We start from the raw sequence: 25,133 nt of genomic DNA, 5'->3' as shown, positions 1-25,133 counted from the left end.
ACTATTGAATTGCACTCAGCTTGTAAACTCCTTCGTGTTCCAGATCCTTAAGACGAAAGAAATAATAATAATGAGAGAAGGAAATACTCCACAGGTATCACAAGCCTTCAATTCCATTATAGCACAACTAGGCAGAGGCAGCCATGGTTGAAACCTGAACAACAAGAAGCATTATTATAAGAGAACAGGAGCATGGTCATTCCTTACCCAAGTGATCTGATCTTACCGCCCATCATTTGTTACGAGCTCATAAATTAGTTTAATAGTTGAGCTCTGATTGGTTGTATGCAAATGAGTTCATAACTGTGGTCCGGTACTCTCGTGGGGAAAAATTTTGCGTCCAGCCCCACCAAAACCATGTTCTCTACTGTCACGTATGCGTGCGTGTGTGTGGTGTGCATGCGTATATGTATGAAATCCGAAAAAGAATGTTCACTTCTGGATCGGTTGGATTATTGAACCGTTAGAGAATGGTTCACAATCCTATGTATAATCCCATTTCTCAAAGATTCCGCTCCAACATAAGCCATGAGATATCATTTGTGTACCGAGTGAGATCCACCATCTCTCAATTAGTTAGTGTTCGCTCTCCATTGTCATATGTAAGCCTGTATCACCAGTTTCACTAAGTACTTTTCGATTTTTTCTGTGTCGGTATTTCTATTTCTAAGGCGGCGAGCTGGCAGAAACGTTAGGACGCCGGGCGAAATGCTTAGCGGTATTTCGTCTGCCGCTACGTTCTGAGTTCAAATTCCGCCGAGGTCGACTTTGCCTTTCATCCTTTCGGGGTCGATTAAAAAGTACCAGTTACGCACTGGGGTCGATATAATCGACTTAAACCGTTTGTCTGTCCTTGTTTGTCCTTTCTGTGTTTAGACCCTTGTGGGTAGTAAAGAAATAGGTATTTCGTCTGCTGCTACGTTGTGAGTTCAAATTCCGCCGAGATCGACTTTGCCTTTCATCCTTTCGGGGTCGATTAAACAAGTACCAGTTACGCACTGGGATCGATATAATTGACTTAATCCGTTTGTAAAGAAATAGTTATTTTGTCTGTCTTCGTGTTCTGAGTTTAAATTCCGCCGAGGTCGACTTTGCCTTTCATCCTTTCGGGGTCGATTAAATAAGTACCAGTTACGCACTGAGGTCGATATAATCGTTTGTCTGTCCTTGTTTGTCCTCTCTGTGTTTAGACCCTTGTGGGGTAGTAAAGAAATAGAAATAGGTATTTCATCTGCCGCTACGTTGTGAGTTCAAATTCCGCGGAGGTCAGCTTTGCCTTTCATCCTTGTCCCCTCTGTGTGTAACCCCTTGTGGGCAGTAAAGAAATAGGTATTTCAATTTCTGTCTTCAGATTTTACTTCCGGTTGAACCACATGCTAATATAGAAGATTGGCTCAGTAAGGTTATATTGTAACGTTTCGTTCAAATAATTTTATTAAAAGGTAAAAACCAGTGTAGTCTATATGTATGTGTTTATATTGGAAACAAATGCGATACACACGCACGTGTTATGTGCCGTTGTGGGCAATCTCAAAACTATATGTTGCGATTGCCCATAACGGGAGATTAAATTTTGCATAACATTGCAATTTACAATATTTAAATAAAATGTAACACAGTATCCATTTTCCTTTAACCTGTTTTCCATATCCTCTCATAATTCGATTAAATGTTTATTCGTGCAAATATTACTTCGATCTGTTACTTTTTTTTTTCGAGTAATTGTTTTCAATTAATTATATTTCATTAAACTGTTTTCGATAAATTAACACCAAATTGGTTCATACTGGACAGCTATCGGTAATGAAGGGCATTCAATTTTCGTCTTTTATATTTTTATCAATTTTTTTTTCTCGCTAAGTTTTTATCAAATTTTTTTCGCATTATATCCAAAATAACGTACTCTTGGTTTTACTTTAACTAGAAGCTTTCAACATTACCGTTTACATTGTGCAAAAGTTTCCACTTTTGTCAGAAGAAACTGGTACCAAATCCTCAATGTCCATCTTTTTTCCTTTTCTTCTCTCTTCTTTTTTGTCTTTATTTTTCTTGGTCATATTTAGTTTTGTTGTGTCGGGTAAGAGAGATAGTTTGTTCATAGTACAGTACACGTTAGAAACGGCGTTCTTAGGCAACCTTTTTTTTAGAAATTATTTACAATTGTCAGAGACTTAACAAATCTTGACAAATTTTCTTTTAATGAAATCTTCATCTTTTATATGTTTTTATACCATAATTTCAAAAGACAAATTCGATACGTCATACAGCTTTTACTTTTTACTTTTCCTGACGTTATTCTATACCTATACCAAGCTGGCTATAATTCTAGATATCGAGTCCTTTCAAAACGAAGGGAAGAAATAGAATATTTCTCCTCCAATCCCAATTTAAACAGATTTAGGAAAGTCCAAGAACAAATAAAATCGTTAGAAAAATGAGCTAAGGGAAATAATTCGTATCGGCCTACAGTGCGAATTTAGATAATTAAGGCAAATGGTAATATGGTGAAGAGTCCAAAAGAATTGAGGGATACATTTTATGCAGAAAGAGGAAGCAAATGACTTTATGGATGATCCCTTACTTCTAATTGTCGCTCTATCTACTCACTAGCATAACTCAAACTTTGTTTTTATTAAGATATTTTAAACACGGTATATATATTTTTTTCTTTAATATAACCAAATTAACAAATATGTGAGTTAGTTTAAGCGAGAATCGGGTTGTTTGACAACAAGGGAAATACACCGGCAACACCGAAACCTTCAAGATGCAACAGCAGTAGACAATGTCCTTGTGATCCAATCATAATTAGATCTGTTTTACCAAAATGGAACTATAAATTAATTAAGCAACAGAGAACGAATTGCATCTGTTTAGTCTCTTATTCTATTACTATAAATTTGTGTTTTTGCTGGATTAGTAGGAGAGCGAAAGATTCATTAAAAAGACTTGTCAAGTTTTTACCGCCAACTTCCCTTTAAAAGTAAGATGATTTATTAGTGTAAGTCAATCATTTGTTTACCTTTACAATTTTGATATATGCCTTGTAATCTACTTGCGCTATATTATTAAAAAAAAAGAAAGGTTAAATCGTTGCTTAATTAATTATTATATATCCATTCTGTTTAGTTACTAATACTCGTCAAGTGATGTTATTGAAATGCCAATTGTCTACAACGGATCTCGGTTCAAAACTTCAAGAACATGGATAAAACTGGTAAGATCTAATGTGACTAATTAACTAACTATCTAGTTAACTAACTAACTAATTAACTAACTAGCAATCTATTAATCTATAATTAAGTTACCACTTGTCTATCTCTACACATTTTATTTTACTAAATGACCGTTCATCCATTCCTGTTCTATTTATTCACATTTTTTTTTAGATATCTTTTCATATATCCAGCTATTCATCCAATTCCTCCACCTCTCTCTCTCTCTCTCTCACACACACACACACATTTCCAAGAGTTTTAGCGTCGAAATCAAATATTTCTAGCCTACACACGGTCGCGGTCAAGCTCGTAGCAATCTATGGTCTTCGAGAGCCTTCACTCAAATAAAAAGTCAGAATCCCAGCAATCTAATATTAGTTTGCTTATTTGAAACAACAAAATTCAGCTCTGCGTATAGTGAATAGTTCACTTCCAAAGACTTGAGCTTTTCTTCGATTTCGCAATGAAAGTGATAGCAATGCTCTGACAATAAACATTTTAAACAAATATTGCTCATTAATAACCAAAAAAATGTTGGATAAGTACCAGACACTACCATACTAACATGTGAATTTTACTGTAAATATAGAACTACTTTTATATTTTTCAACTGCAAATCATTTGAATATTTTGGAACTAATCTTTGAAATAAATAAGCATGCACAAGTGAAACTAATATATTGAAGAAATTCTGTTGAAGTAAAAATGATAATCTATATTCCATGATTGCTCTCAGTTTATCTCACAGCATTAAAAAAAATCATACTTATCTATTTCATCAGTTTGTTATACTAACAAAACACATGATAAAACAATAAAAGATTAATTTGGTGTGATATAATGCTTTAACAATTTTACTTGTGAAACAAGAAAATAATACCTGCATGTGATAAGTAGTGTCAGTACACCCACACACACCTAGTGCTTACAGTCAAAGTTAACAGGTTTATCTGTCTTTCAATGATTTTAAACTTTTTTGCTTTGAGCCTTTCTCCATTTCCCTTTTGTGTTTCGGTTTATCTTGTTTGAGTTCTTTTTTACTTGGAATCCCTCTTGCTTCTTCTTGCATTTCTTGTTTCCTCTCCAATTCATATCAAACACTAACATTTTCTTGTGATGATCTTCATCTTTCTGCAGTTTAAAGTTGAGCATGTTCTCTGTAAATGACAATTTCTTTGTCTGTCTGACATTCAGTCACCTATTGACCTAGTAACCTGTCAGTGAACAAGACATGTGCTTCGAATGGAAGACAAACAAATCTCAAAGCAAGTGTGCTTCATTCTGCTGGAGGAAACAGCTGAAGCAATTTCTGAAAATTTCCACATTAATATCAACATCTGGGCAGCTTTCACTTCCAAGACAGCCTGGATTTTCATCACAGTGTGGACATATAATGCACATGAAGATGGTAATGGTATAAAAAGGTGCAGAGCATTCAAAATTGATGGAACCTCTACACGAGGTAGACATAGAAAGTCTAAGGATGAAGTAGTGAAGACTAATCTCAGGATGCTGCATCTCATGTAGGGGATCATGATGACTGGCAACATACAGTACTTGATAAAATTCAGCTACTCTTGCTGGCATGGCATAAGGAACATTAAAATATTGGATGGAATACATATCTATATTGCCCAATTTAGCTTTCATTTGCTGTCTTTGTACAGACATTTGCTTGACATAACCTTGCTAAGCTTCTATATGCTGCTCCCAATATGTGTTCCTTACCGTCTCATCTCTCTATCACTAATCTCTCTGGTACTCCTCTCCATTCACCTCCACTCACCCTGTTTTCTCCTGCCATACTCTCACTTCACTATTCAGTCTCTTCCATTACTGACCCTAGCATCCTTTAAACTGCTTCCCTCATCTTACTTTTACTCTCCTAACCCACTTACTCATGTTCTTTAGTTATCAGTCTTTCTTTTATTCAACTTTTCTGGTAATGTTTCCTTGAATGAACAGAGACTCCAAGGAGTCATGAGGATTCTTTAGTCTTATGGGGCACTATGCAACATCAATGGTGCTGATGCCACACTAAAATGAACCTGTGCACTGTAAAAGTGGTTAGTGAATGAGCAGACACAATATAGATTTGAGGGGACTCTTTAATCTGTCAGAAGATGTGACATCCTCTCTAGTGCTGGTGTCATGATAAAATGCTGCAATATACTCTGTAAAGTTGGTAATGTTAGGAAGGACATCCGACCCTAGAAACCAAGCCAAAAATGGAATGTGTTGAACTAGACATGGGCTTTTGACCTGTCTAGTAGGACAATAACTCCAAACAAAGGCAGATACAGATCAGAGTGAGCTGTCCATCTCATGAGTAGGGTTGTAAAAATGATGATGATGGTATATACTCTGAGACACCAATATATGTATACAGTAATCCCTTGACTATCGCAGGTGTTACATTCCAAAACCCTCCACAACAGGTGAAAATCTGCGAAGTAGAAACAGTACTGCACTGTATATATTTTTTTTAAATTTTTATAATTTGTATATATTTATTTTATTATAAATGCAAAACAAAACCACAGAGGAATCAATGCTTAAATAATAAACCAAAATAAGTGAGTCTCAATATGACAAAGGATTACTGTATGTGAAAGCACATTGCCAAGTGGCTAGAGTGTTGGTCTCCTGATCATAACGATGTGGGTTTGACTACTGGATTTGTATATTGTGTCCTTGAGTAAGAAATATCATTTCACTTAGTGTTGGTCTACTCAGCTGAAAACATGAACCAGCTTTGAGGTGGTCTATCCTCACCTTCAGTGGTCTGCTGAGTAGGAAAGCCAAGACAGTGCCTCTGCTCAGAATTATTACATAGGCACCTTAAGTGTTACCAAAAGCATGGTACCTGCTATCAGATTATATTCACTTGCAAGTGATGGCTTTACTCTTTACTCTCTTTTTACTCTTTTACTTGTTTCAGTCATTTAACTGCAGCCAGGCTGGAGCACCACCTTTAGTCGAGCAAATTGACCCCAGAACTTATTCTTTGTAAGCCTAGTACATATTCTACCGGTCTCTTTTGCCGAACCGCTAAGTTATGGGGAAGCAAACACACCACCATCGGTTGACAAGCGATGTTGCGGGGACAAATAGACACACAAACATACACATGCATACATATATATATACGTATATACAATGAGCTTCTTTCAGTTTCCGTCTACCAAATCCACTCACAAGGCTTTAATCAGCCCGAGGCTATAATAGGAGACACTTGCCCAAGGTGCCACGCAGTGGCTTTGTTTTCTTTTACACATAATTATATTCATGTGTATCTGTGTGTGTGTATATATATCCAAACATATGCCTGTGGTGTACATATCATCATACATAAAATAATAAAAGTGGCTAGATGCAATGTAAAACCAAAAAGGAAGAATTCAATTGTCACTAATAATGACTGAAGGTGCATTATAGCACCTACATTGCTGGAAATAAGAGTCAAAGACCCTTATAGCCACAAGCATAGCACAAGTCTATGTGTTGACAGGGGAATTAACCACCCCATAGCAAGCAAGGGTACTAAATTGGCAAGCCATTTTCACTTGAAATTAAAGCTCATCAGTAGTGCTACATATATATTCACATTCACAAATGCACACATGTATAGGTATATAATCTATGTAATTATATAGTCTCCAATACATGTATGTACATTATATATATATATATATAATCTAGAGAAAGCCTTCAACAGAATACCCTGCTGTGTGATATGGTGGGCACTGAGGAGACTAGGGATAGATGTGTGGCTGGTGAAAGCTGTACAGGCTATGTACAGATACACTGTAAGTAAGGTGAGAGTTAACTATGAGTCCAACAGAGACTTTTGTGTATAGGTAGGGTTTCATCAAGGCTCATTCCTTAGTCCCTTCCTTTTCATCATTGTCCTCCAAGCCATAACAGAAGAATTCAAGACCTGCAGCCTCTGAGAACTGCTATATGCTGATGATCTTACCCTCATAGCAGATTCCATATCAGGTGTAGAAGCAAGACCTGGAATCTAAGGGCCTTTAGGTTAACTTAGCAAAGACTAAAGTCCTAGTAAACAAGAAAACTGACAGGACCCTACTATTCCCTTCAGATAGGTAGCCCTGTTCAATTTGTAGGAGAGGTGTAAGCAGGATCTCCATACAGTGTACCCAGTGTAAGCTATGTACACACAAGAGGTGCAGTGGATTAATATGAAGATTATCAGTGAAGATAGTCTCTGTATGTGAAAGATGCTCAGGATCCATAAAAACTATAGAGACTCAAGAAATTGATTCTATCAATTCTGGTGGCTCATCAGCAGTAGTAGATAATTTCTGCTACTTAGGGGACCAAATTAGTTGTGGGGATGATGCATAAAGAATGTGATAGCTAGAATAAGAATACGAGAGAGGAAATTCAGAGAGCTGTTACCTCTTTTGGGTATGAAAGGTTTCTCTCTCTGAGTGAAAAGAAAATTGTATGATGGATGTATATGGACAGTAATTGTACATGGTAGTGAAATGTGTGCTCTGAATGCAAAGGCTAGAGAGAAATGAGTCTAGTATGCTCCACTGGATGTGTAATGTAAGTGTACATGTTCAGCTGACTGCTAGTGCTTTAAAAGAGAAGTTAGGCATAAGAGGAATTAGTTGCTGTGTGCAAGACAGAAGACGGCTCTGGCTTGGTCATGTGATGTGGATGAATGCCGACAGCTCCCTGAAGAAGTGCTCATCTCTCAAAGTAGATGGAATGTGGAAGTGTAAGACCCAGGAAGACATGGGACAAAGTGCTAAAAAAAACAACCTGAGGACACTGAACCTTTCAGGTGAGATGACAAAGGACTGAGAAGCTTGGCATCTTGCTGTACTCAAGAAGACCCATACTCTGCAGCAAAAGAGTTAAGACCAGTCCCACTGGTGGTGAGGATTGACCTGCAAGAGTTCTGGGTTAGTGCCACGTAAAAAGCATTCATGGTGGTGTCACATAAAAGTGCCCATGCAGTACCATGTAAAAGCACCACTACAGTGCTACATAAAACCACCCACGCAATACCATGTAAAAGCTCCCATGCAGCGCCACATAAAGTACCGATGTGGTGCCACGTAAAAGCATCCAGCACACTCTGTAAAGTGGTTGGCATTAGAAAGGGCATCAAGTCATAGAAACCATGCCAAATCAGCCTGGAGTCTGGTGCTGCTCCCCAGCCTGTCAGCTCTAATCAAACCATCCAGCCAACAAAGGAAATTAAATGATGTTGATATATATATATATATATATATAAATATACACATACATACGACATGATGTGCTGTCTACACACAACAAATAATCAGTTATGTTAGAGATCAGAATAATTTACCATGTTAAACTCCTCATCTCATGTAAAATGCATATCCATGTACACTGTTGCATATACTGTGAAATAGACAAACAAAGCAAAGTACTTTTAACTCTTTAGCATTTAAACTGACCAGATCCAACCTCTTACTCAGTGATTAATTTGAAACAATGTGAATAAATAAGGATTACATTTAACTGAGTAATGCTAAAGCGCTAAAGGACAACAGAAAACAATCAATGATATTTCAAAATATTCATCCCTACATCTGTTTCACTCATCCTTAAGTAATATTATTATGTAATTTGTAGGAACCAGCTTGTTAGAGTGTTTTTTTTTGGGGGGGGGGGTTAAATATGAACTACAAAGTTCATATTTCAAAGTTCAAATTCTGCATCATACAAACTACCTTCGCTTTGAAGAGAAACCCTTTATTATCAGCAGAGTTGATAGCTCCCTGAACTTTTTTCAGCTCTGTCTCAACTCATGCCTGAAAGTGAATATTAAATGATGATAATCTATCTGTGGTTACTACAGTTACAGATCATCTTATCCCACTGCAAATTAGGTCCCTAATGTAGCAGAAGCTATCTACTGCTTCTAAGAAAACTTACGGGTATTCGAACGTACTTATTTTGTATTCAAATGAATTTATTTTGCATTCAAATGAATTTTATTTTGCACTCTTGTGCACCTGTCACATTTAAAGTCTATCTTTCTGGGATCCTGCTCTACTTCTTATGCATCAATTATTTACCTTGGATGTATAATATAAAGAACATGTGTATATGTGGAATTTCTGCCTACACTTTTGCTGTATATCAAGCATGGCGATTTCCCTGATAATAGCAGTTCTACTGAATTTTAAATTGACATTAAAATTCTATAGAACTATAAAATTTACAGTGATAGTGCTCCACATAATGGGCATGCAGTGCCAATTATTATTCTTCAATTTGACTCAAGATTGGTCTTATTCCTGGCAAAATTTATGTGATTAGTGAGTTATTCACATATCCTCATGATTTCAGTAAGCCATCAAGTACTCAAAACCCTTCTGATGGTCTTTCCTGTTTTTAAGGAGCAAGCCTTCTGTGGAAGTTCTACAGAACATTCTATTCCAATCTCCTTTATCCATTTGTCTGTGTCATCACTCACAGTTCTTAATGCACCAATCATCACAAGTACCACCTTTATAGATTTCAACTTCCAAATACTCACAATCATGGTATCAGTCATGATGGATCAATCAATAAGCAAATTCAATTTTCATTGTCTATTACTGTAATATCTAACCTTTGATGTTCTATCCTCTTATCTATTTGAATTGGAAAATCCCACAAAATCTTGTGTGTTTCTGATACAAGTACTCTTTCTACTTAATGACTGCACCATATACTGTACCATATACTTCCTAGTTGTCCCTAATAACAAAGTCCTGGTACTTTGCTCTTTTCTCTATACCTCTCATATTGACTTTCTCATCATTTGGGACTGTAAAGTCAATTAGCTGACACTTTCTATTCATCTACTACTACCAAATCAGGCCTTCTAGCTTCTATTACTCTGTCCATCTGAATGTTAAAGTCCCACATCTTATATTTCTTACTTTCTAGTACTTTACTAGGTTCATGTTCATACCACTTATCAGTATGTTTTAATCCTAGCTTTCTACATTGCTCTTCCTAGATTGTCATGTCTTTTCTTGTATTTTTTCTGTGCCAGCATGCTACATTCACTTATTATTTTTATTATTTCTGGACGGATGTTCCCTTTAAATTGCTTAGAGTCTGGTTTGGTCCAGACCTCCAGGTGGAGAAGAACTGAGATGGGGTGACGAGCAGGGTGGCCAATCTCACCCAGAAATGGGCTGAGAGGAGGCTGTCCCTCAATGGTCGAGCGGAGGCGGTGAATGCATACATCGCATCCATCATCAATTACCACTTGACTGTCCCTTGCTCTGTTTGCTGGTTGACCTAGCTGGTGCACTTACTCTTCCGCTTTCTGTGGAAGGGGCACATTCCATTGGTCAGGCACTCCATCTGCTGTCAACAGCCACTGAATGGAGGGCTTGGCATACTGTCGTTATTGATGCGCAGACATGTGCTGAGGTTGCGGCATCTCCAGCATTTCCTTGACCATGAGCAGGTGTGGTCACCGTTTATCAGGCATGCTTTTCCTCAGCTCGTCTCTTTGATTGAGCTGCAATCCTAGATTAGGCGTAGACCAAGGTGGGGCACTTGGCACCTCAAGTGCCATCAAGCGGTCACAGCCCTCTGCTGGCAGGCAATGCAGTCAGTGATAGTTCCACTTTAGCGTTCTCTAGAGGGCTTGTGGAGGGAAAGTGCGACAACGTTCTTGGGGAAACTCTGGGTGTTTCTAACAAAGCCTATCCTTCTCCTTGTCACTTAATACATGCCAAGTGGTTAGTATTTACACAACTTAGGAAACTTATAAATTGTTGCAGTTCATTTTAAGAATAATAGCAAAACCTTGTCAGGTAGAAACATCTGACCATGAGTGTAATTTTTTTTCTTTCTTTTCAGTTGCTGAAAACAGATACCATCAAATTGAATCACCAATGGATGCCTCTACTCTTTCTGTCTGGTCAACATCATTAGGATTGCTACCATCAATATTGACACAATGAAAGGTAGGTCAGGAGAGATTGTGGAGATACTTGAACAAAGATGAGTAGCTGTGTATTGTGTGCAAGAAATAAAGTAGAAGGTTGCTTCAGCCAGACTCATCGTGGACAAGGAATAGAGATACAAACTCCTCTGGATAGGAAACTGCAATGAGATAGTATTATTGTGAGCAAACAAATGAATAGATAAAGTAATTGAGGAGGTCAGAGTATATGATAGGATAATTAAGCTTAGGTTAGTTATAAATAACTCAGTGATGACATCTCTGCATTTGAATAACAGTCAGGGCTGGCAGATGAACCAAAGGATTACTTTTTTATGAAACCCTTTTGCAGATAAACTGCATAACAAATGATAGTAACTCATTATTATGGCTGGCAATTTTAATGAACATGTTGGACAACAGCGAGAGGGTTTCTCTGACATAAGTGGAAATTATATTTACAATACAAAGGATAAGGAAAGATCAAGGGTCCTGGATTTCTATCAGGCAAGAGATCTAACCATTTACAGTACAAACTTCAAGAAACTGACAGCCACCCTTATCACCTCCTAAATAAGTAAATGCACAATCCTGATAGATTTTATTTTCTCACTCAGAATTGGAATAGGCAGGTGGTTGCAAATGCTAAATTTTTCCTGGTGAAAACTGTTCAACCCAGTACATATTAATGGTTTCTGTCTTAATAAGACTTAAGCAGACTGAAAAAGAAAAGTTAATTTAGCGGAAGAAGATAAAGAAGGTGAAAAAATATTGGTGACTATCAGATTCTGAGGAAAACAGGGAGCTTATGTGGAAAGGTGCTGCCTCTATCTTTCATCCATCCAGATTGATAAAATAAGTACCAGATATGTACTGGTGTCAATTTGATTTACAGTGGCTCTTATCTATAAATTTGTGGCTTTTTGTAAGCTTAGAGATCTTTGTTAGGGTCTATGGTTATATTTACAGAAAAAAATGTGGACTTTTTACTAATTGATGCCTGTCAGAAGCTGAAGACTTCGAATTTTTTGGAATTGGAAAAGCATCCCTTATAACCATCACTTTAGTCATGGAGTCAATGAAAGAGCTTTTTATGTGGTTACTCAGTCTGCAGGCAATAACAATCAAATCTCCCTCACCATACCCAACCATTTTAAAAATAGGAAGGGCATTAGATATTGGTTTCTAATTTTGGCACAAAGCCAGCAATTTCGGGGAAGGGGGTAAATCAATTACATCGACCCCAGTAATCAACTGGTACTTATTTTTATCAACCCTGAATAGATGAAAGCAAAGTCAACCTCAGCAGAATCTGAACTCAGAACGTAAAGACAGATGAAGTGCCACTGAGTGTTTTGCCCAGCATGATAATAATTCTGTCAGTTCAATGCCCAAAATACATTAAATATTAGGATTTGAAACAAGGTTTCAAAATAAAAAAAATTAAAGTTTGACAAGAGAGATTTGAGACTGCTTTATTCTGTATTTTGATTACATAAAGATTGCAGAAAGAGATTAAAGGTGAAAGAATAAATCTGGACATGGGATAAGTGGTTGGCTGAATTGGTAACATAATGTTAACAGTGTTGGAAAATGTGTGTAGAAGAAGAGATATATATACTTGTTATCTTCACTACAAATATATAAATCAAATCTTAATTAAGTTCTATTTCATATTTTCAGATATTACATTTTGCAGAAAAACTATCATTATCGAACCCCTTATTCTACGGAGGATGCTTTTCAAGAGTGTGAAACGATTTACTATGTTTGAAGGGACTGAGAAAAAAATTATATAAAACAAAGCAAAAACAAAACAACAAAAAAACCATCCGATTTCTGAAAACTCTGCTGTATTGAAGAAGATTGATATATTTTGATTGACGTATTCTGGTTCGAATTGGCTTTCTTGAAAATTTAAATTACACCGAAAGAAAGAAATAGTTGAGTTATTTACAAATTGTTTTGTAAATTTAAAAAGTATTAAGTTTTTTCTTCTTTTTGATCTTTGATTTTTCAGTTGGAAAAAATAAATATCCTTCTGAACAAGAAAAAAATCATGCTAAGCAACAAAAAAAATATTTATATTCTTACAAAGAAGCAAAACTGAAGGAAGCAAAAGCAATCATTATAGGGAATATTCTTATTTGATATTCAGAAAAATTCATTTGTTTTGAAAAGTTAAAAAAAAAAATTTGGAAAAGAAATATTTCTTTTTAAATTGGGAAAAATGGAACTAATTAATTTATCTGGTTTTATTTGATTTATCTCAAAGTTTAAACACTCCCATGTGCACTCAAACACACATACACATATATTTATTGTTGGCCTGAGATTAATCTCTGTTACTATGCACAGTTTCACATTTAGTAACAGAAAGTAATCGGCTCTACAATAAATATTTATGTTCTACTTTTGTATCGAGTACTTTTTCTAAATTCAAACAAATATACACACATATACATATTTTTAAAAGATAGTGATAAAACCTCAGATACATACACACGCATACATTAAAAGGTTTGATTGATTGACAGAATGGGAGAGATTAATGGTTATATTAATGTAAGAGTGAGATAGACCAACAGACAAATAGACTGACATATATATATTCAGAGAAAAACTGGAAGAAATTTTCTTGTTTTGGAATTTTTTCCAATTTGATTTTAGAAACTTTATTATAAATGTTATGAAACTGAACTTTTATTTCTAACTAAATATTACAATCTTTGTAAAAATTGTCATGGAAAGTCATCTTGGACATAGTGGAGGGAAAAGCATGCGTCAAAAGCAGTTCCTTCCCTGCAGCAATGCTGGACCTGCCCCACCCATACATAAAATGCCCCACATGCACTCAGAAAAAGTATACCATGGAAACATGTGTAACCCAAAATCCTATCCACCAAACTGCAGTTCCATGCATATGCACAATCGGTTACATAGTGCTACTGCTGTCAGTAAACCTTACTGGGACATTTATGGCAAGCCTCTCTCATTGGGAAAAGCCTTGCCACAATCATCAATACCTCCCCCGATGCCAACAATGGCGCCACCAATCCCCCCTTTACCTCTACCATCTCCAAGTTCCTCTTCCTCTTCATCCTCATCTTCACCACTGATAAATCAACCAAAAGGTACTGCTTCATCCTCGCCCTCCCCCCATCACACTTCTCGCAATCTCAGCAAGCCTTTCCATTGTGACGCCTGCCCATCAATGTCACCTCATCAGGCACACATAAACCAGTACCAGCATCTTGACAAGGCTCCCAACTTTCACTGCGATATCTGTCCACCTCCGCATATGCCACCTCTTCTGCCGTCCTCTCCATCAACACCTTCACCTTCAAATTCAACATCCCACCACCAGCATTGCGATATATGTCCCCCTTCATCAACTTGCTCCTCCCAGCCCATGTCATCACCACCCATTGTTCATCATCCTCATCACCAAAGTCATCCACAACAATCATTACAGCCTCCACCACCACCGTCACCTATTTCAACAGTAACCACACCACATCAACAATCACAGCAACAGCAACAACAACAGCAGCAGCAGCAGCATCAACAACAGCAGCAACAACAACAACAGCAACTATCCAACCAACATGTTCATCAAGAGAAACCATATCACTGTGATGTTTGCCCACATCAATTTGCCCGTCGAGATGCATTGCAGTGTCATAAACGGACTCATACAGGTGAGAAGCCTTTCCGTTGCGATATCTGTAATGGGCAGTTTGCTCGTCGAGACACCCTGCAATGTCACAAACGAACCCACACTGGTGAAAAGCCATTTCAATGTGAAGTCTGCCCTAAAAAATTTGCCCGGCGGGACAAACTTCAATGTCACAAACGGACTCATTCGGGTGAAAAACCGTATCACTGTGATCTTTGCAGTGGTCAGTTTGCTAGACGAGATACACTGTTGTGTCACAAACGAACTCACACCGGACTGAAACCTTTTGCCTGTGACCTCTGCCCGAAAAAATTTGCTAGATCGGATCAGTTAACTTGCCACAAGCGTACTCATTCAGGCATAAAACCATTCCAATGCAATCTTTGTCAGAGGCAGTTTGCCCAGCGGGATAAACTTGTTTGTCACAAGCGAACACACTCTGGTGAGAGGCCATATGAGTGTGATGTCTGTGGCCGCCGGTTTGCCCGCCGGGATACCCTGCAATGTCACAAGCGAACCCACACTGGCGACAAACCCTATCAGTGTGATCTGTGCATCCAAAGATTTGCTCGACGCGATACGTTGCAATGTCATCGAAGGACCCACTCGGGAGAGAAACCATTCAGCTGTGAGTTTTGCGGGAAGCTGTTCGCTCGCACTGACAAACTGCAGCGACATAGGCGCACACATGCTAGGCAACACAGCCACCATCAACACCAGCATTCTCATTCGGCAGTTGCTGCATCTACAGTTCTACCAGCTGGCAGCTCTGGTCTAACATCGCCAGTGGCTGTTCTCCCTCCACCTCCTGGGCCATTTGTAGTTGAGAGTAACAATAGTTTTGCTCGACCTGGAACCACACCTCCTGCCTGTAAAAACATCAAAGATTACCCACCAGTTTCTGTGACGAACCACCTGTGGCAAGCAATTTATTCATGAAGTTCAAATATTTTCTCTGCCGGACATCAGTTTCGCACCTGAAGTGCGATGAGCAAGATACATTGTTATTGCTCAAAACTTATGCATATATGCACATATAAATGTATGCTATCAAATGTATATATACATATATATATATATATATATATACAGACATGTATGTATATAGTGTTCATATATACATAAAAATATCTGCTAACACATGTATGTTCCTATATACATAGAAATATATTATCTCATTAGCATGTCAGTATACACACATAATTGTGTACTCATACATATATACATACATGTTCATATACTAGCAACTGAGGGCAAATTATAATCTAAATCTGGTGAATTTACTTTTCCTTTGCTTGTGTTTTAACTGTAAAAACAACATTCCTTAGAAATTCAAAAATGCTTGTTTCTTTTTTTTTTATATATAATTTTTATATATTCATTGTAGTTATATCTTTTTTTCTTTTTATGCCTGAATGTCAATTTTCCATTATGTTATAAATATTTGCAGTTTATTGTTTGTATTATTGTTACTATGGTTGTCGATCTTAAAATTGGTAGAGAATCAGTTTAAAAAAATGCCTTATGGTATTTTTAGTTATGTCTGTTTATGTTCTTGGTTCAAATCCTGCCTAAGCCAAATCAAAGTTTACTTGGCCCTACATTCTATTGGGGTTGATAGAAAAAATTCCAGTTGAATTCTACGGTTGAGTTAGTTGACAGTATCCTCCTCCAAAATTTGTGCTCTGATTCCTATGTTAGAAATTATTAATTTAATTAATGAATAGTATTTAGTTACATCCCTTTATGTTCTGGATTCAGATACTGCTGGGAGTGACTCTGCACTCTTTCCCTCAAAATTTGTGAACCCATGCCAATAAAAGAAATTACTATTATTTAACTTCTTTTTTACCTGTGTTTCTAGGCTTTAATTTTTGTGTTAATGCTAAAGACTTGAGAAAATGAAGACAAAAGGAAAATTATCATCAAAATTAATTAGCATCCATGCTAATTGTTTTGATTTTTTAATTAATTAAATGTCACTTTTATATTTTAGTTGTGTATGTGGATGAATTTTTATGCATGCACTTAAGAGAGAGAGAGAGAGAGTGAGTGGATTATCTGTGTGTGTCTTTATATGTGAATGTGCTTCATGTGTGTATGTTCAAATGTACTTCGTGTGTATGTGTAGATAGATATATACATATATATACATACATATATACATATACACAATGTGAGAAATGATAGCACAAAAATGGAATAAGGACTGCCAAAATCTTCAATCATTAGTTGGTGCCCATTTGCCCCAGACCAGCTGTGAATCTCAAATATGTCTTTTGCACAAGTACCATTGCATAAATAATAAGCTTTGAAGTCTATTGCATGGGTTACATTCCTAGCTAAGGCTACTTATTCAATATCTGTTTATGCATCTTGGGAAAGGCATTAACATCCCAACATTCATTTTCCAATTCTCTGAAGTCAGCTGTTCTCTAATGGATCTCTCTGATTACAAAATATGAAGCATTTGACTCTGTTTCACTAGTGCATGGGAATAAAAAATGTCTCAATTGATGTATGATAATATAAACTGGTTGGTGGATAATATTGGAGGTGTGTTATTAACATCTTAAACCTAATTTCTTAGTGTTTCAGACAACATTTTTGTGTATATTAGGCAGAGTGTGTAAACTAGTTAGAGAAATTTTAAATAAATCAAGCAATAAACAATGATAAATTTAGTCCTATTTTGTATTATTATATTGTTTGAATAGTAAATGATATTTTTTTATTGCTTTGTTAATATATTTATATATGTATTTACATATGCACATGTATACACATATAGTTTTGTATGTATGCATATGCATGCATTCTATATTCATTGCTCCAAGCAGGGTTAGGTATATATTTGTGGGTGTGTGTGTTTTTGTTTTTCATCATCATCATCATTTAACGTCCGTTTTCCATGCTAGCATGGGTTGGACGGTTCAACCAGGGTCTGGTAAGTCATGGAAGCTGCACCAGGCTCCAGTCTTATTTGGCAGTGTTTCTACAGCTGGATGCCCTTCCTAACGCCAACCACTCCGTGAGTGTAGTGGGTGTTTTTTACATGCCACCAGCACAGGAGCCAACGCAGGCTGGCAAACGGCCACGATCGGTTGGTGCTTTTACGTGTCACCGACACGGAGCCCAGTCAGGCGATGCTAGTAACTGCTACGCTCAAAATTTTACAGTTAGATACTTCTACTGATCATTCAGCAATGATGTAGAGATGAGGCACCCTGTTTTCTGCTAGTCAGCAAAACTAGAGTAAGCAGGTTAATGTGCCTTACTCTGGAATATGATACAATGAATGTTGTAAGATGAGTATGTGGTTAATAAATTTTCTCAGACTACTCTCTATCAAGCCAGCAAGTTGTGGCATTGCTTTCTGCAACTTTCTCTCTGAATTAATCCCAATATATTTTTTAAAAAAAATTTTTTAAGCCTAGTACTTATTGGGAATTTTTACATTCTCTCAATTTCCTGTCCAGCATTTGAGTCTCAAACCCAATATACTCCATTGTATGTACATAATGAGATATAATGGAGAATGCATACTACCTGCAAAAATATTACAGCATTGTAATTTCTCAAAAAGAAGAAAAAATTTTATAGACAACTAGCAGTAGTAACTGTTGTTGATAAGTTAATTACTTTTACTCTTTCTCAGGAGTCACATTCAAAGTGTTATTATATATATACATTTACTCCTCCTGTATGTGTGTATTTTATAAGAAAAAAAACGTAATAATTGAAGTAGAAAAAAGATCAATTTCATACATGAACTTTTGTATGTGTTATTTTATATATCAATACAGTAATGGCAATTATATAATACACAAGGCTTTGGTCAGCACAGAGCTGTAATGAAAGAGAATTGCCCAACGTGCCACACTATGGGACTGAACCCATGGTTGAAAAGTAAGCTTCTCAACCACACAGCCACGCCTATAAAGGAGAGATACATTTTGGATAATATACACCTTGATACAGTATGCCTAACAAAAAGATGGGATGTTTATGGCGAGAAGACCTTTGATTTTAATATTTACTCAAGTAACGCAACAACTAACAACACTACACCTTACAGGGTGTTCCAGAATTATCTGTTTCAATGAAATTGAGCAATTTTTTTAAAAACTGGCAGAATTTTATGTTTATTACCAAAACAAATATATTTATAAAACTTATGTCAAACTTTTATTGAAAATTTTTAACAATGTCTGTATTCCTGCATACTTCAAATCTCTCCTTAGTGTTGTGAAACACATTTTGAAGCATTTCAGGAGTTAGCTCCTGCACTGTTAACTGAATGTGTTCTTTAAGCTCAGCTAAATGATTGCTTCATCATGGGGATGGAGGTAAAGAAAATGATTGCTGCCAAATTGAAAAGAAAAGCTGTCATGGACAAATAAGAGGGGTCCAATAGGAATGAAAATAAAATTATAAACAAATTCAAAATTTATACACTTTTAACACATATTGAACATTATAAACATAAATGAAAGTGAGTTTTAAAAAAAAATGCATCTGATTTCACTCAACTTATTAATTCTGGGACATCCTGTATTCACTCGTCCAACTAAACACAGGATTGGAAACATGAAACATCACCAGGGCACTTCTGGAGAATGGATGAATGGGTTTGTTGTGCCTTTACCCAGCCGCACACACACACACATGGCCCGTTGGTGCACAGGATGGTAACATGAAGCATCAACAGGGCACTGACAAAAATTTTAATGTTCTTCTCATTTCTTCTGCCAAATTGGACAAAAAGGTTTTTCCTGAAATATTATATGCTACTTATGTATAAGTAGTGTCGATATTTTGTGGCAAATAATAATAAGTGGCAAAAAGTAACAAACAAGAAAAAGAAAAAGGGGTAAAAACATGCCAATGAAAATTATGGTGGCTTCAAACAGACAGAAGAAACACCCCCAACAATGACACACCAATACTACAAACACCATCATCATCCTCACCACCACAGGCACAACCATCATCGCAAACAGCAGAAAAGCCCATAGTGCACTTGAACCAAGAACAACAACAGCAAAAAAACATATACTTCATTACCATAAATACAAACAACAAAGAATTAATGGAGTGCATACGTAAGCTCACAAATATTATTCAGAACGATTTCATCAAACCAACTGATAGCACACCATCACACAAAAGTCATACAAACAATAAAAACCATATGCAACACCATAAAAAAAAACAAATATCTTATCAGAGTAGGAGACTTCAGAATGGATAGATATCAATAAGACTGCTTTAGGAAACATCAAAGGAATGGAATACATGTCTTCCCCAAGTCACCGAGAATTAATGATCTTTCACTTTTCTCCTTCCATCGAACATGTCCTTACTCTGGATAGGAAGTGTAAATTCAGGTGACCTGTGATCGTCTTAGAAGTAGGGCCACCTGCTAAACGTCCTCAGGTCAACAGACATAGATGTGGTGGACATCGATCCATGAGCCTTTGTGCTCATTTTTGGTGGTTACAAGACCTACTTACCTCCAGTCAACCGAGAATAGAATTCAGAGTAACTTTGGAAAATTCTGAATCTCACGATACGAACCATTTTCTTGTACCCAGAAAGTAAGTTGTTGGTACTGAACATGACCAGCAGTGAAGGCCAAACTAATATATGTTTACAGCCCAATATGACCGGGTGACCAGATTTCTCCAGAAATCTAGAGTGCTTCCTGGGAAAGCCTCATACTTTAGTGTTAGTGAGATTGGAATGGTATCTTGGATGCACGCTTGGATTGTGTGAGAGTAACCAATTGATAGGGGGATGCAAAAGCCTCACAAATTTGCTCAGACGTTTCCAACTGACAGGTTCCTGCAAGATTTTCCTATGTGCTAATGTCGACATGAACAAACATCGGGTCATCCGCAACATATCTAGATAGCCTATAAGATAGGGATAGCATAGACTCTTCATAATTTAGAATTGTCAGTTACACAAACCATAATTGTTTTTTTATCTGTACGGTCAACTTGGATAGGCCCCATTACCAGGAACTCAGTTACTGACAACTGAACGCCAAGCTTACAGAGACCAGATTAATGATGGGGGAAATTGTCGACACCCAATGTGATTCAGTCTGAAAAGAGCGATTAAAGCATAATCAATTAAGAAATAGACTGGAAGTTGAGCAAGTTAGAAACTTAGAATAGGTGCTTAGGGAAGACATTTGCCCATGACCAATTCAACGCAAAGCACGAAGGATACGTTGTCAGACATAAGGCGCGTTCTCAAAGACATGAAGGGACAAATGCCGCTTGACAGGCTCGAATGATAGTGGCATACCTTGGAAACGAAGTTATGAATTGGTCTTTGATGGACCATGATGTGCGTGTGTTGCTCAAACCCGAGCAGTTTTGTTTGGATTTTCAGCGGCACTTTGATCGACTGTTCAGGATGAGCTGCAGACCGTATTGTAGAACGGACTTCAGTGTCTACCCCGACGACCTGCCGCAGCCCTCGACAAGAGAAGTAGAATGTTGCGAAAACCCATAACAGCTGCAGAAATATGGGAAGCGATGATTGGTTGCACGGCGGAAAAACCAGCTGATTTGGAGACCTGTTGGCAGACACCTTCTGCAACTGGCAGCAGAACGAAGGAATCTCCAGTTTTGTAGGTCGAGGAGAAATAACACTGCTCTCAAAGGACGCAAACAAGGGAAATCACATTTAAAATATTGGCTCATAATCTTGATAAGTACAGAATTCAAAATTTTGACTAAGGGAACTTCTAAGGGATCAGTGAAGAGATTAGTACTGTCGTTGATGGTCTGACTGGTGATGCTCAAACGTGGGCAGTACCATTCAGATCTGTCCCAGACAACTTTCATCTCATGCAATACATTGTAGAGAGTACGAGCCAGGAAAGTGGCATGAGTGAGATCCTGGTAAATTTAGATTAATGGAAAGCTTTCAATAGAGTCGACCATGAAAATTTGGTGGCTGTGCTCACAGCAGATGGTGTAATTCCTGTCTTCAGTGGTTGGCTCACTGCAATGTACAACGATGTAAGATTGATGGTTACAGCGAATGACCTCCTATCGAAGCCATGCAGCATCATACGATCGGTCCGTCAACGTTATCACCTTTCGTCTCTTCTGTATGTACTGATTCCTGAGTTACTGATACGGAAACAAGAAACACTGAGGGGGTTATCGTGCACGAACTAGGACGCAGAAGAACCGTGACGGCATTAACGAACGAGGTCACCGTCATAGTATCGGATACCAAGCATTTTGAGGTAATCGGAACTGTTCAAAGGAACTGCGAGGTGGCGACAAGAGCAGCAAGCCTGCAAATCGGCTCCTGAAGAGGTGGGTCGATGCCATCCAACAGCGTCGTAGTGCCCTGGACGGACGGACTCGTTAAACTGCTCAGGGTCTGATTTGGTCCATATCTCCTAGTGGAGAACTGAGATGAAGTGACGAGCAGGTAGGCCACTGTAGTGAACGACAGTGCGTAAAGGAGTTGGTGACAGAAATGTCTCCTTTTAAACGCCGCACGGTCGCCCTACAAAGAATAAGCCCAGATATATAGTATAAATGAATAAGAATGCCAAAAGGAATAAAGAAGAAAAACTCAACCGTTCCACTGTTTAAGAGAAGAAAGACTTTTATTTATAGATGTGTACAATAAGAGTGTGTGTGAGTGCTAGCAGAGTGTGTCTGTGTGTCCGTTGTAAGTGCTAACAACGGTGCGTGTGACATATGCGTTTGTGTCTGTGTGTTCGTGTAAGTGTTATAAGAGTGAGACAACAATACAGAGCAAAGAAAGAATGTCCGGAAACAAGATAAATTTACAAGTTCGTAGTAAGGTTACACAATAGCAGTGGTTCTGCGTCAATGAAGTCGGTGGCAAAGAGGAGAACGGTTACTACGCGTGTAGAAGTTAGGGCTTCAATCCATTTCCAGGTTACATTGGTACAGGAGATCTTCTCAGGTATTTCGGGCTGTTAACCTTGGTGAAGTAATTACAAACTGTAAGAAGTTAACCCTGAGCTCATGTTGCTGTGTACGTATCACTGAAGTCGACGGTGGTAGTGACGGCGGTAGAGAACGACGACGTTGAGATGAAGGTGACGGTGGTGGAAATCGTCCTGCTGGATGGTGTATGTTGGTGTCGTCGCTGGCTGGAGCAGGAACATAGCTAGGTCGCTGGAACTGGCTGGTCTGGTCTGTCGCGGCTGCTGCATGGTCAATGGTCAGAGACCAAAGACGAGATATAGTGAATTGCTTACGCCTTTTAAAGCAAATGGGAGGCTCAAATTGGATTGTGAACAAGCTGTCTCACATGATCTTATTAGAAGGTTCTGATTGGTTGGTTTACACATTGGTGCGAAATAAGTCAAGAGACAAACTGTGCCAATGCCAACCAATCTGAGTAGTGGACACAACAGGGTCCAAATAACGGCCAAAAGTTAACTGTTATCTGCTACATTATTTGTACGGCATATCTCAGAGAGCGCGGATGCATTCCACCAACGCTACACCACTCTTACCTAGAAATATACCGAGATAAAGCTAGCCCTGAAAGGGCGGACAGAAATTATGAACGCTTACATCGCCTTTGTCCTATAATACCGCCTGACTCTCTTGCGCTGCCCTAATTAACGTCTGACTGCTCTTAAGCATTCGGTAGGAGTTGTCGTATCCCGCTGATGATGCACTCCATTTGCTGTCAAAACCCGCTGAGTGAAGCACAGAGCATTCCATGGCTGATGATGCGCTGACTGAGGCTGCAACATCTCCAACCATTCTTTTGCTACGAGTAGGTATGGTCTCCGTTTGTCAGGTGGGTATTTCCACAGCTAGTCTCTTTGACAAAGTTGCAGTCCTAAGCCATACAAAGACCAAGACAGAGAGCTTGGTATCTGGAATGCCGTCAGACGCTCACAGCTTTCTACAAGTTGGGCAGTGCGATCAGTGAAAGCTTTACTATGGAGTTCTATAAAGTGTTAGTAAAAGGTAAAGCGACAACATTCTCGGAGAGACTTTGAGCGTCGACGAAAATCAGTAGGCTGGTCTATTCAATCGGAGCGTTGCTAGATCAAGACAGGGCAGGTATTTGGAACTGTAAATTGTGACATGTACACAATTGAATGACAAAAAAAGAGGCTTTCTACATGCTCACATTCTGCTTTGGCAATCAACAAAAATCAATTCCAAAGACATTAACAAGATTATCTCTGCAGTGTTTCCAGATTCATCTACTGACAAAGAACTACATGTGATAGTGAAGGCAAACATAGTGCATGGTCCGTGCATGCGTGGCTTCAACATAAACTTACCATGTTTGAAAGAATGTGTGCGCCAAAAAGTTTCCCAGGCATTTTCTTCAAGAAACCAATACTGGTGACGATCGATATGCATCATACAAACAAAGAAAACCAGAAGATGAAGGATTTACAGCAAAGATCGGTCGACATGAGGTTAACAACAGATGAATAGTCCTGTACTGTCCACTCCTATTAAAGACATTCAGCGCCCATATCAATGTTGAATTCTGCCACTCTGGGAAGTCCATCATGTACGTATGTAAATATGTAAACAAGGGTTCAGATGCTGCCATATTTGGCCTTCAAGAAGAAAACAACCGAGATGAAGTTGCACAATACGAAGTAGGGTGATACATCAGTAGCAACGAGGCCCTCTGGCATATTTTCGGCATTCCCTTACCCTGCCATTCAACGGCTTGCAGTGCACCTCGAAAATGGTCAAAGAGTGTATTTCACCGATGTTAATGCTGCTCAATTGGCACAGAAACCAAAGGACACCAACTGCACTGTGTTTTTCAAAATTTTCCAAGTAGATTCATTTGCTCAAACCTTGCTGTATCCCCAGGTACCATCCTACTACACCTGGAACAAGAGGACATGGACACGAAGAAAAACAGGTCAAGATGTTGATGGACAGCCTGGCATAAAGTTTGACAATTGCCTGAGGAGAGTTTACACAGTGGATCCCAGCCAACATGAGAGTTTCTATTTCCGTCTGCTACTGCATGAGGCCAGAGGACCAACGTGTTTCCAAGACCTAAAAACTCTTGATGGACAAGTTTGTGCTATATATCGAGAAGCCTGCTTTAAACATGGACCGCTAGAAGATGGTTCATTGTGGGATGAAATTTTGGCAGAGGCTGCTGTATCACAGTCACCTAGAAGTCTCAGGGCAATGTTTGCAGTATTTATAGCAAACATGTGAACTGTATGATCCTGCTTGTTTGTGGGTCATGTACAGAGATG

At 38.1% G+C, this 25,133-nt stretch overlaps 1 protein-coding gene across 1 annotated transcript in view; it reads left to right on the top strand.

Moving 5' to 3' along the window:
- The first annotated feature begins 2,568 nt into the window (after positions 1-2,568).
- The window catches only part of LOC115219331 (zinc finger protein 658B), a 45,248-nt gene continuing 22,683 nt past the window's right edge, over positions 2,569-25,133 (top strand). The window contains exons 1-5 of the mRNA XM_036509381.1: positions 2,569-3,001; positions 3,130-3,217; positions 11,097-11,203; positions 12,865-15,793; positions 24,733-25,071. Coding sequence (XP_036365274.1) covers positions 13,925-15,793; positions 24,733-25,071 — 2,208 coding nt within the window. The 5' untranslated portion in view covers positions 2,569-3,001; positions 3,130-3,217; positions 11,097-11,203; positions 12,865-13,924. The remainder of the gene's footprint in view (positions 3,002-3,129; positions 3,218-11,096; positions 11,204-12,864; positions 15,794-24,732; positions 25,072-25,133) is intronic.

This window comes from Octopus sinensis, linkage group LG14 (genome assembly GCF_006345805.1).
Source record: "Octopus sinensis linkage group LG14, ASM634580v1, whole genome shotgun sequence".
Classification (NCBI taxonomy): Eukaryota; Metazoa; Mollusca; class Cephalopoda; order Octopoda; family Octopodidae; genus Octopus; species Octopus sinensis.
This window is presented reverse-complemented; position numbering and strand designations above follow the sequence as displayed.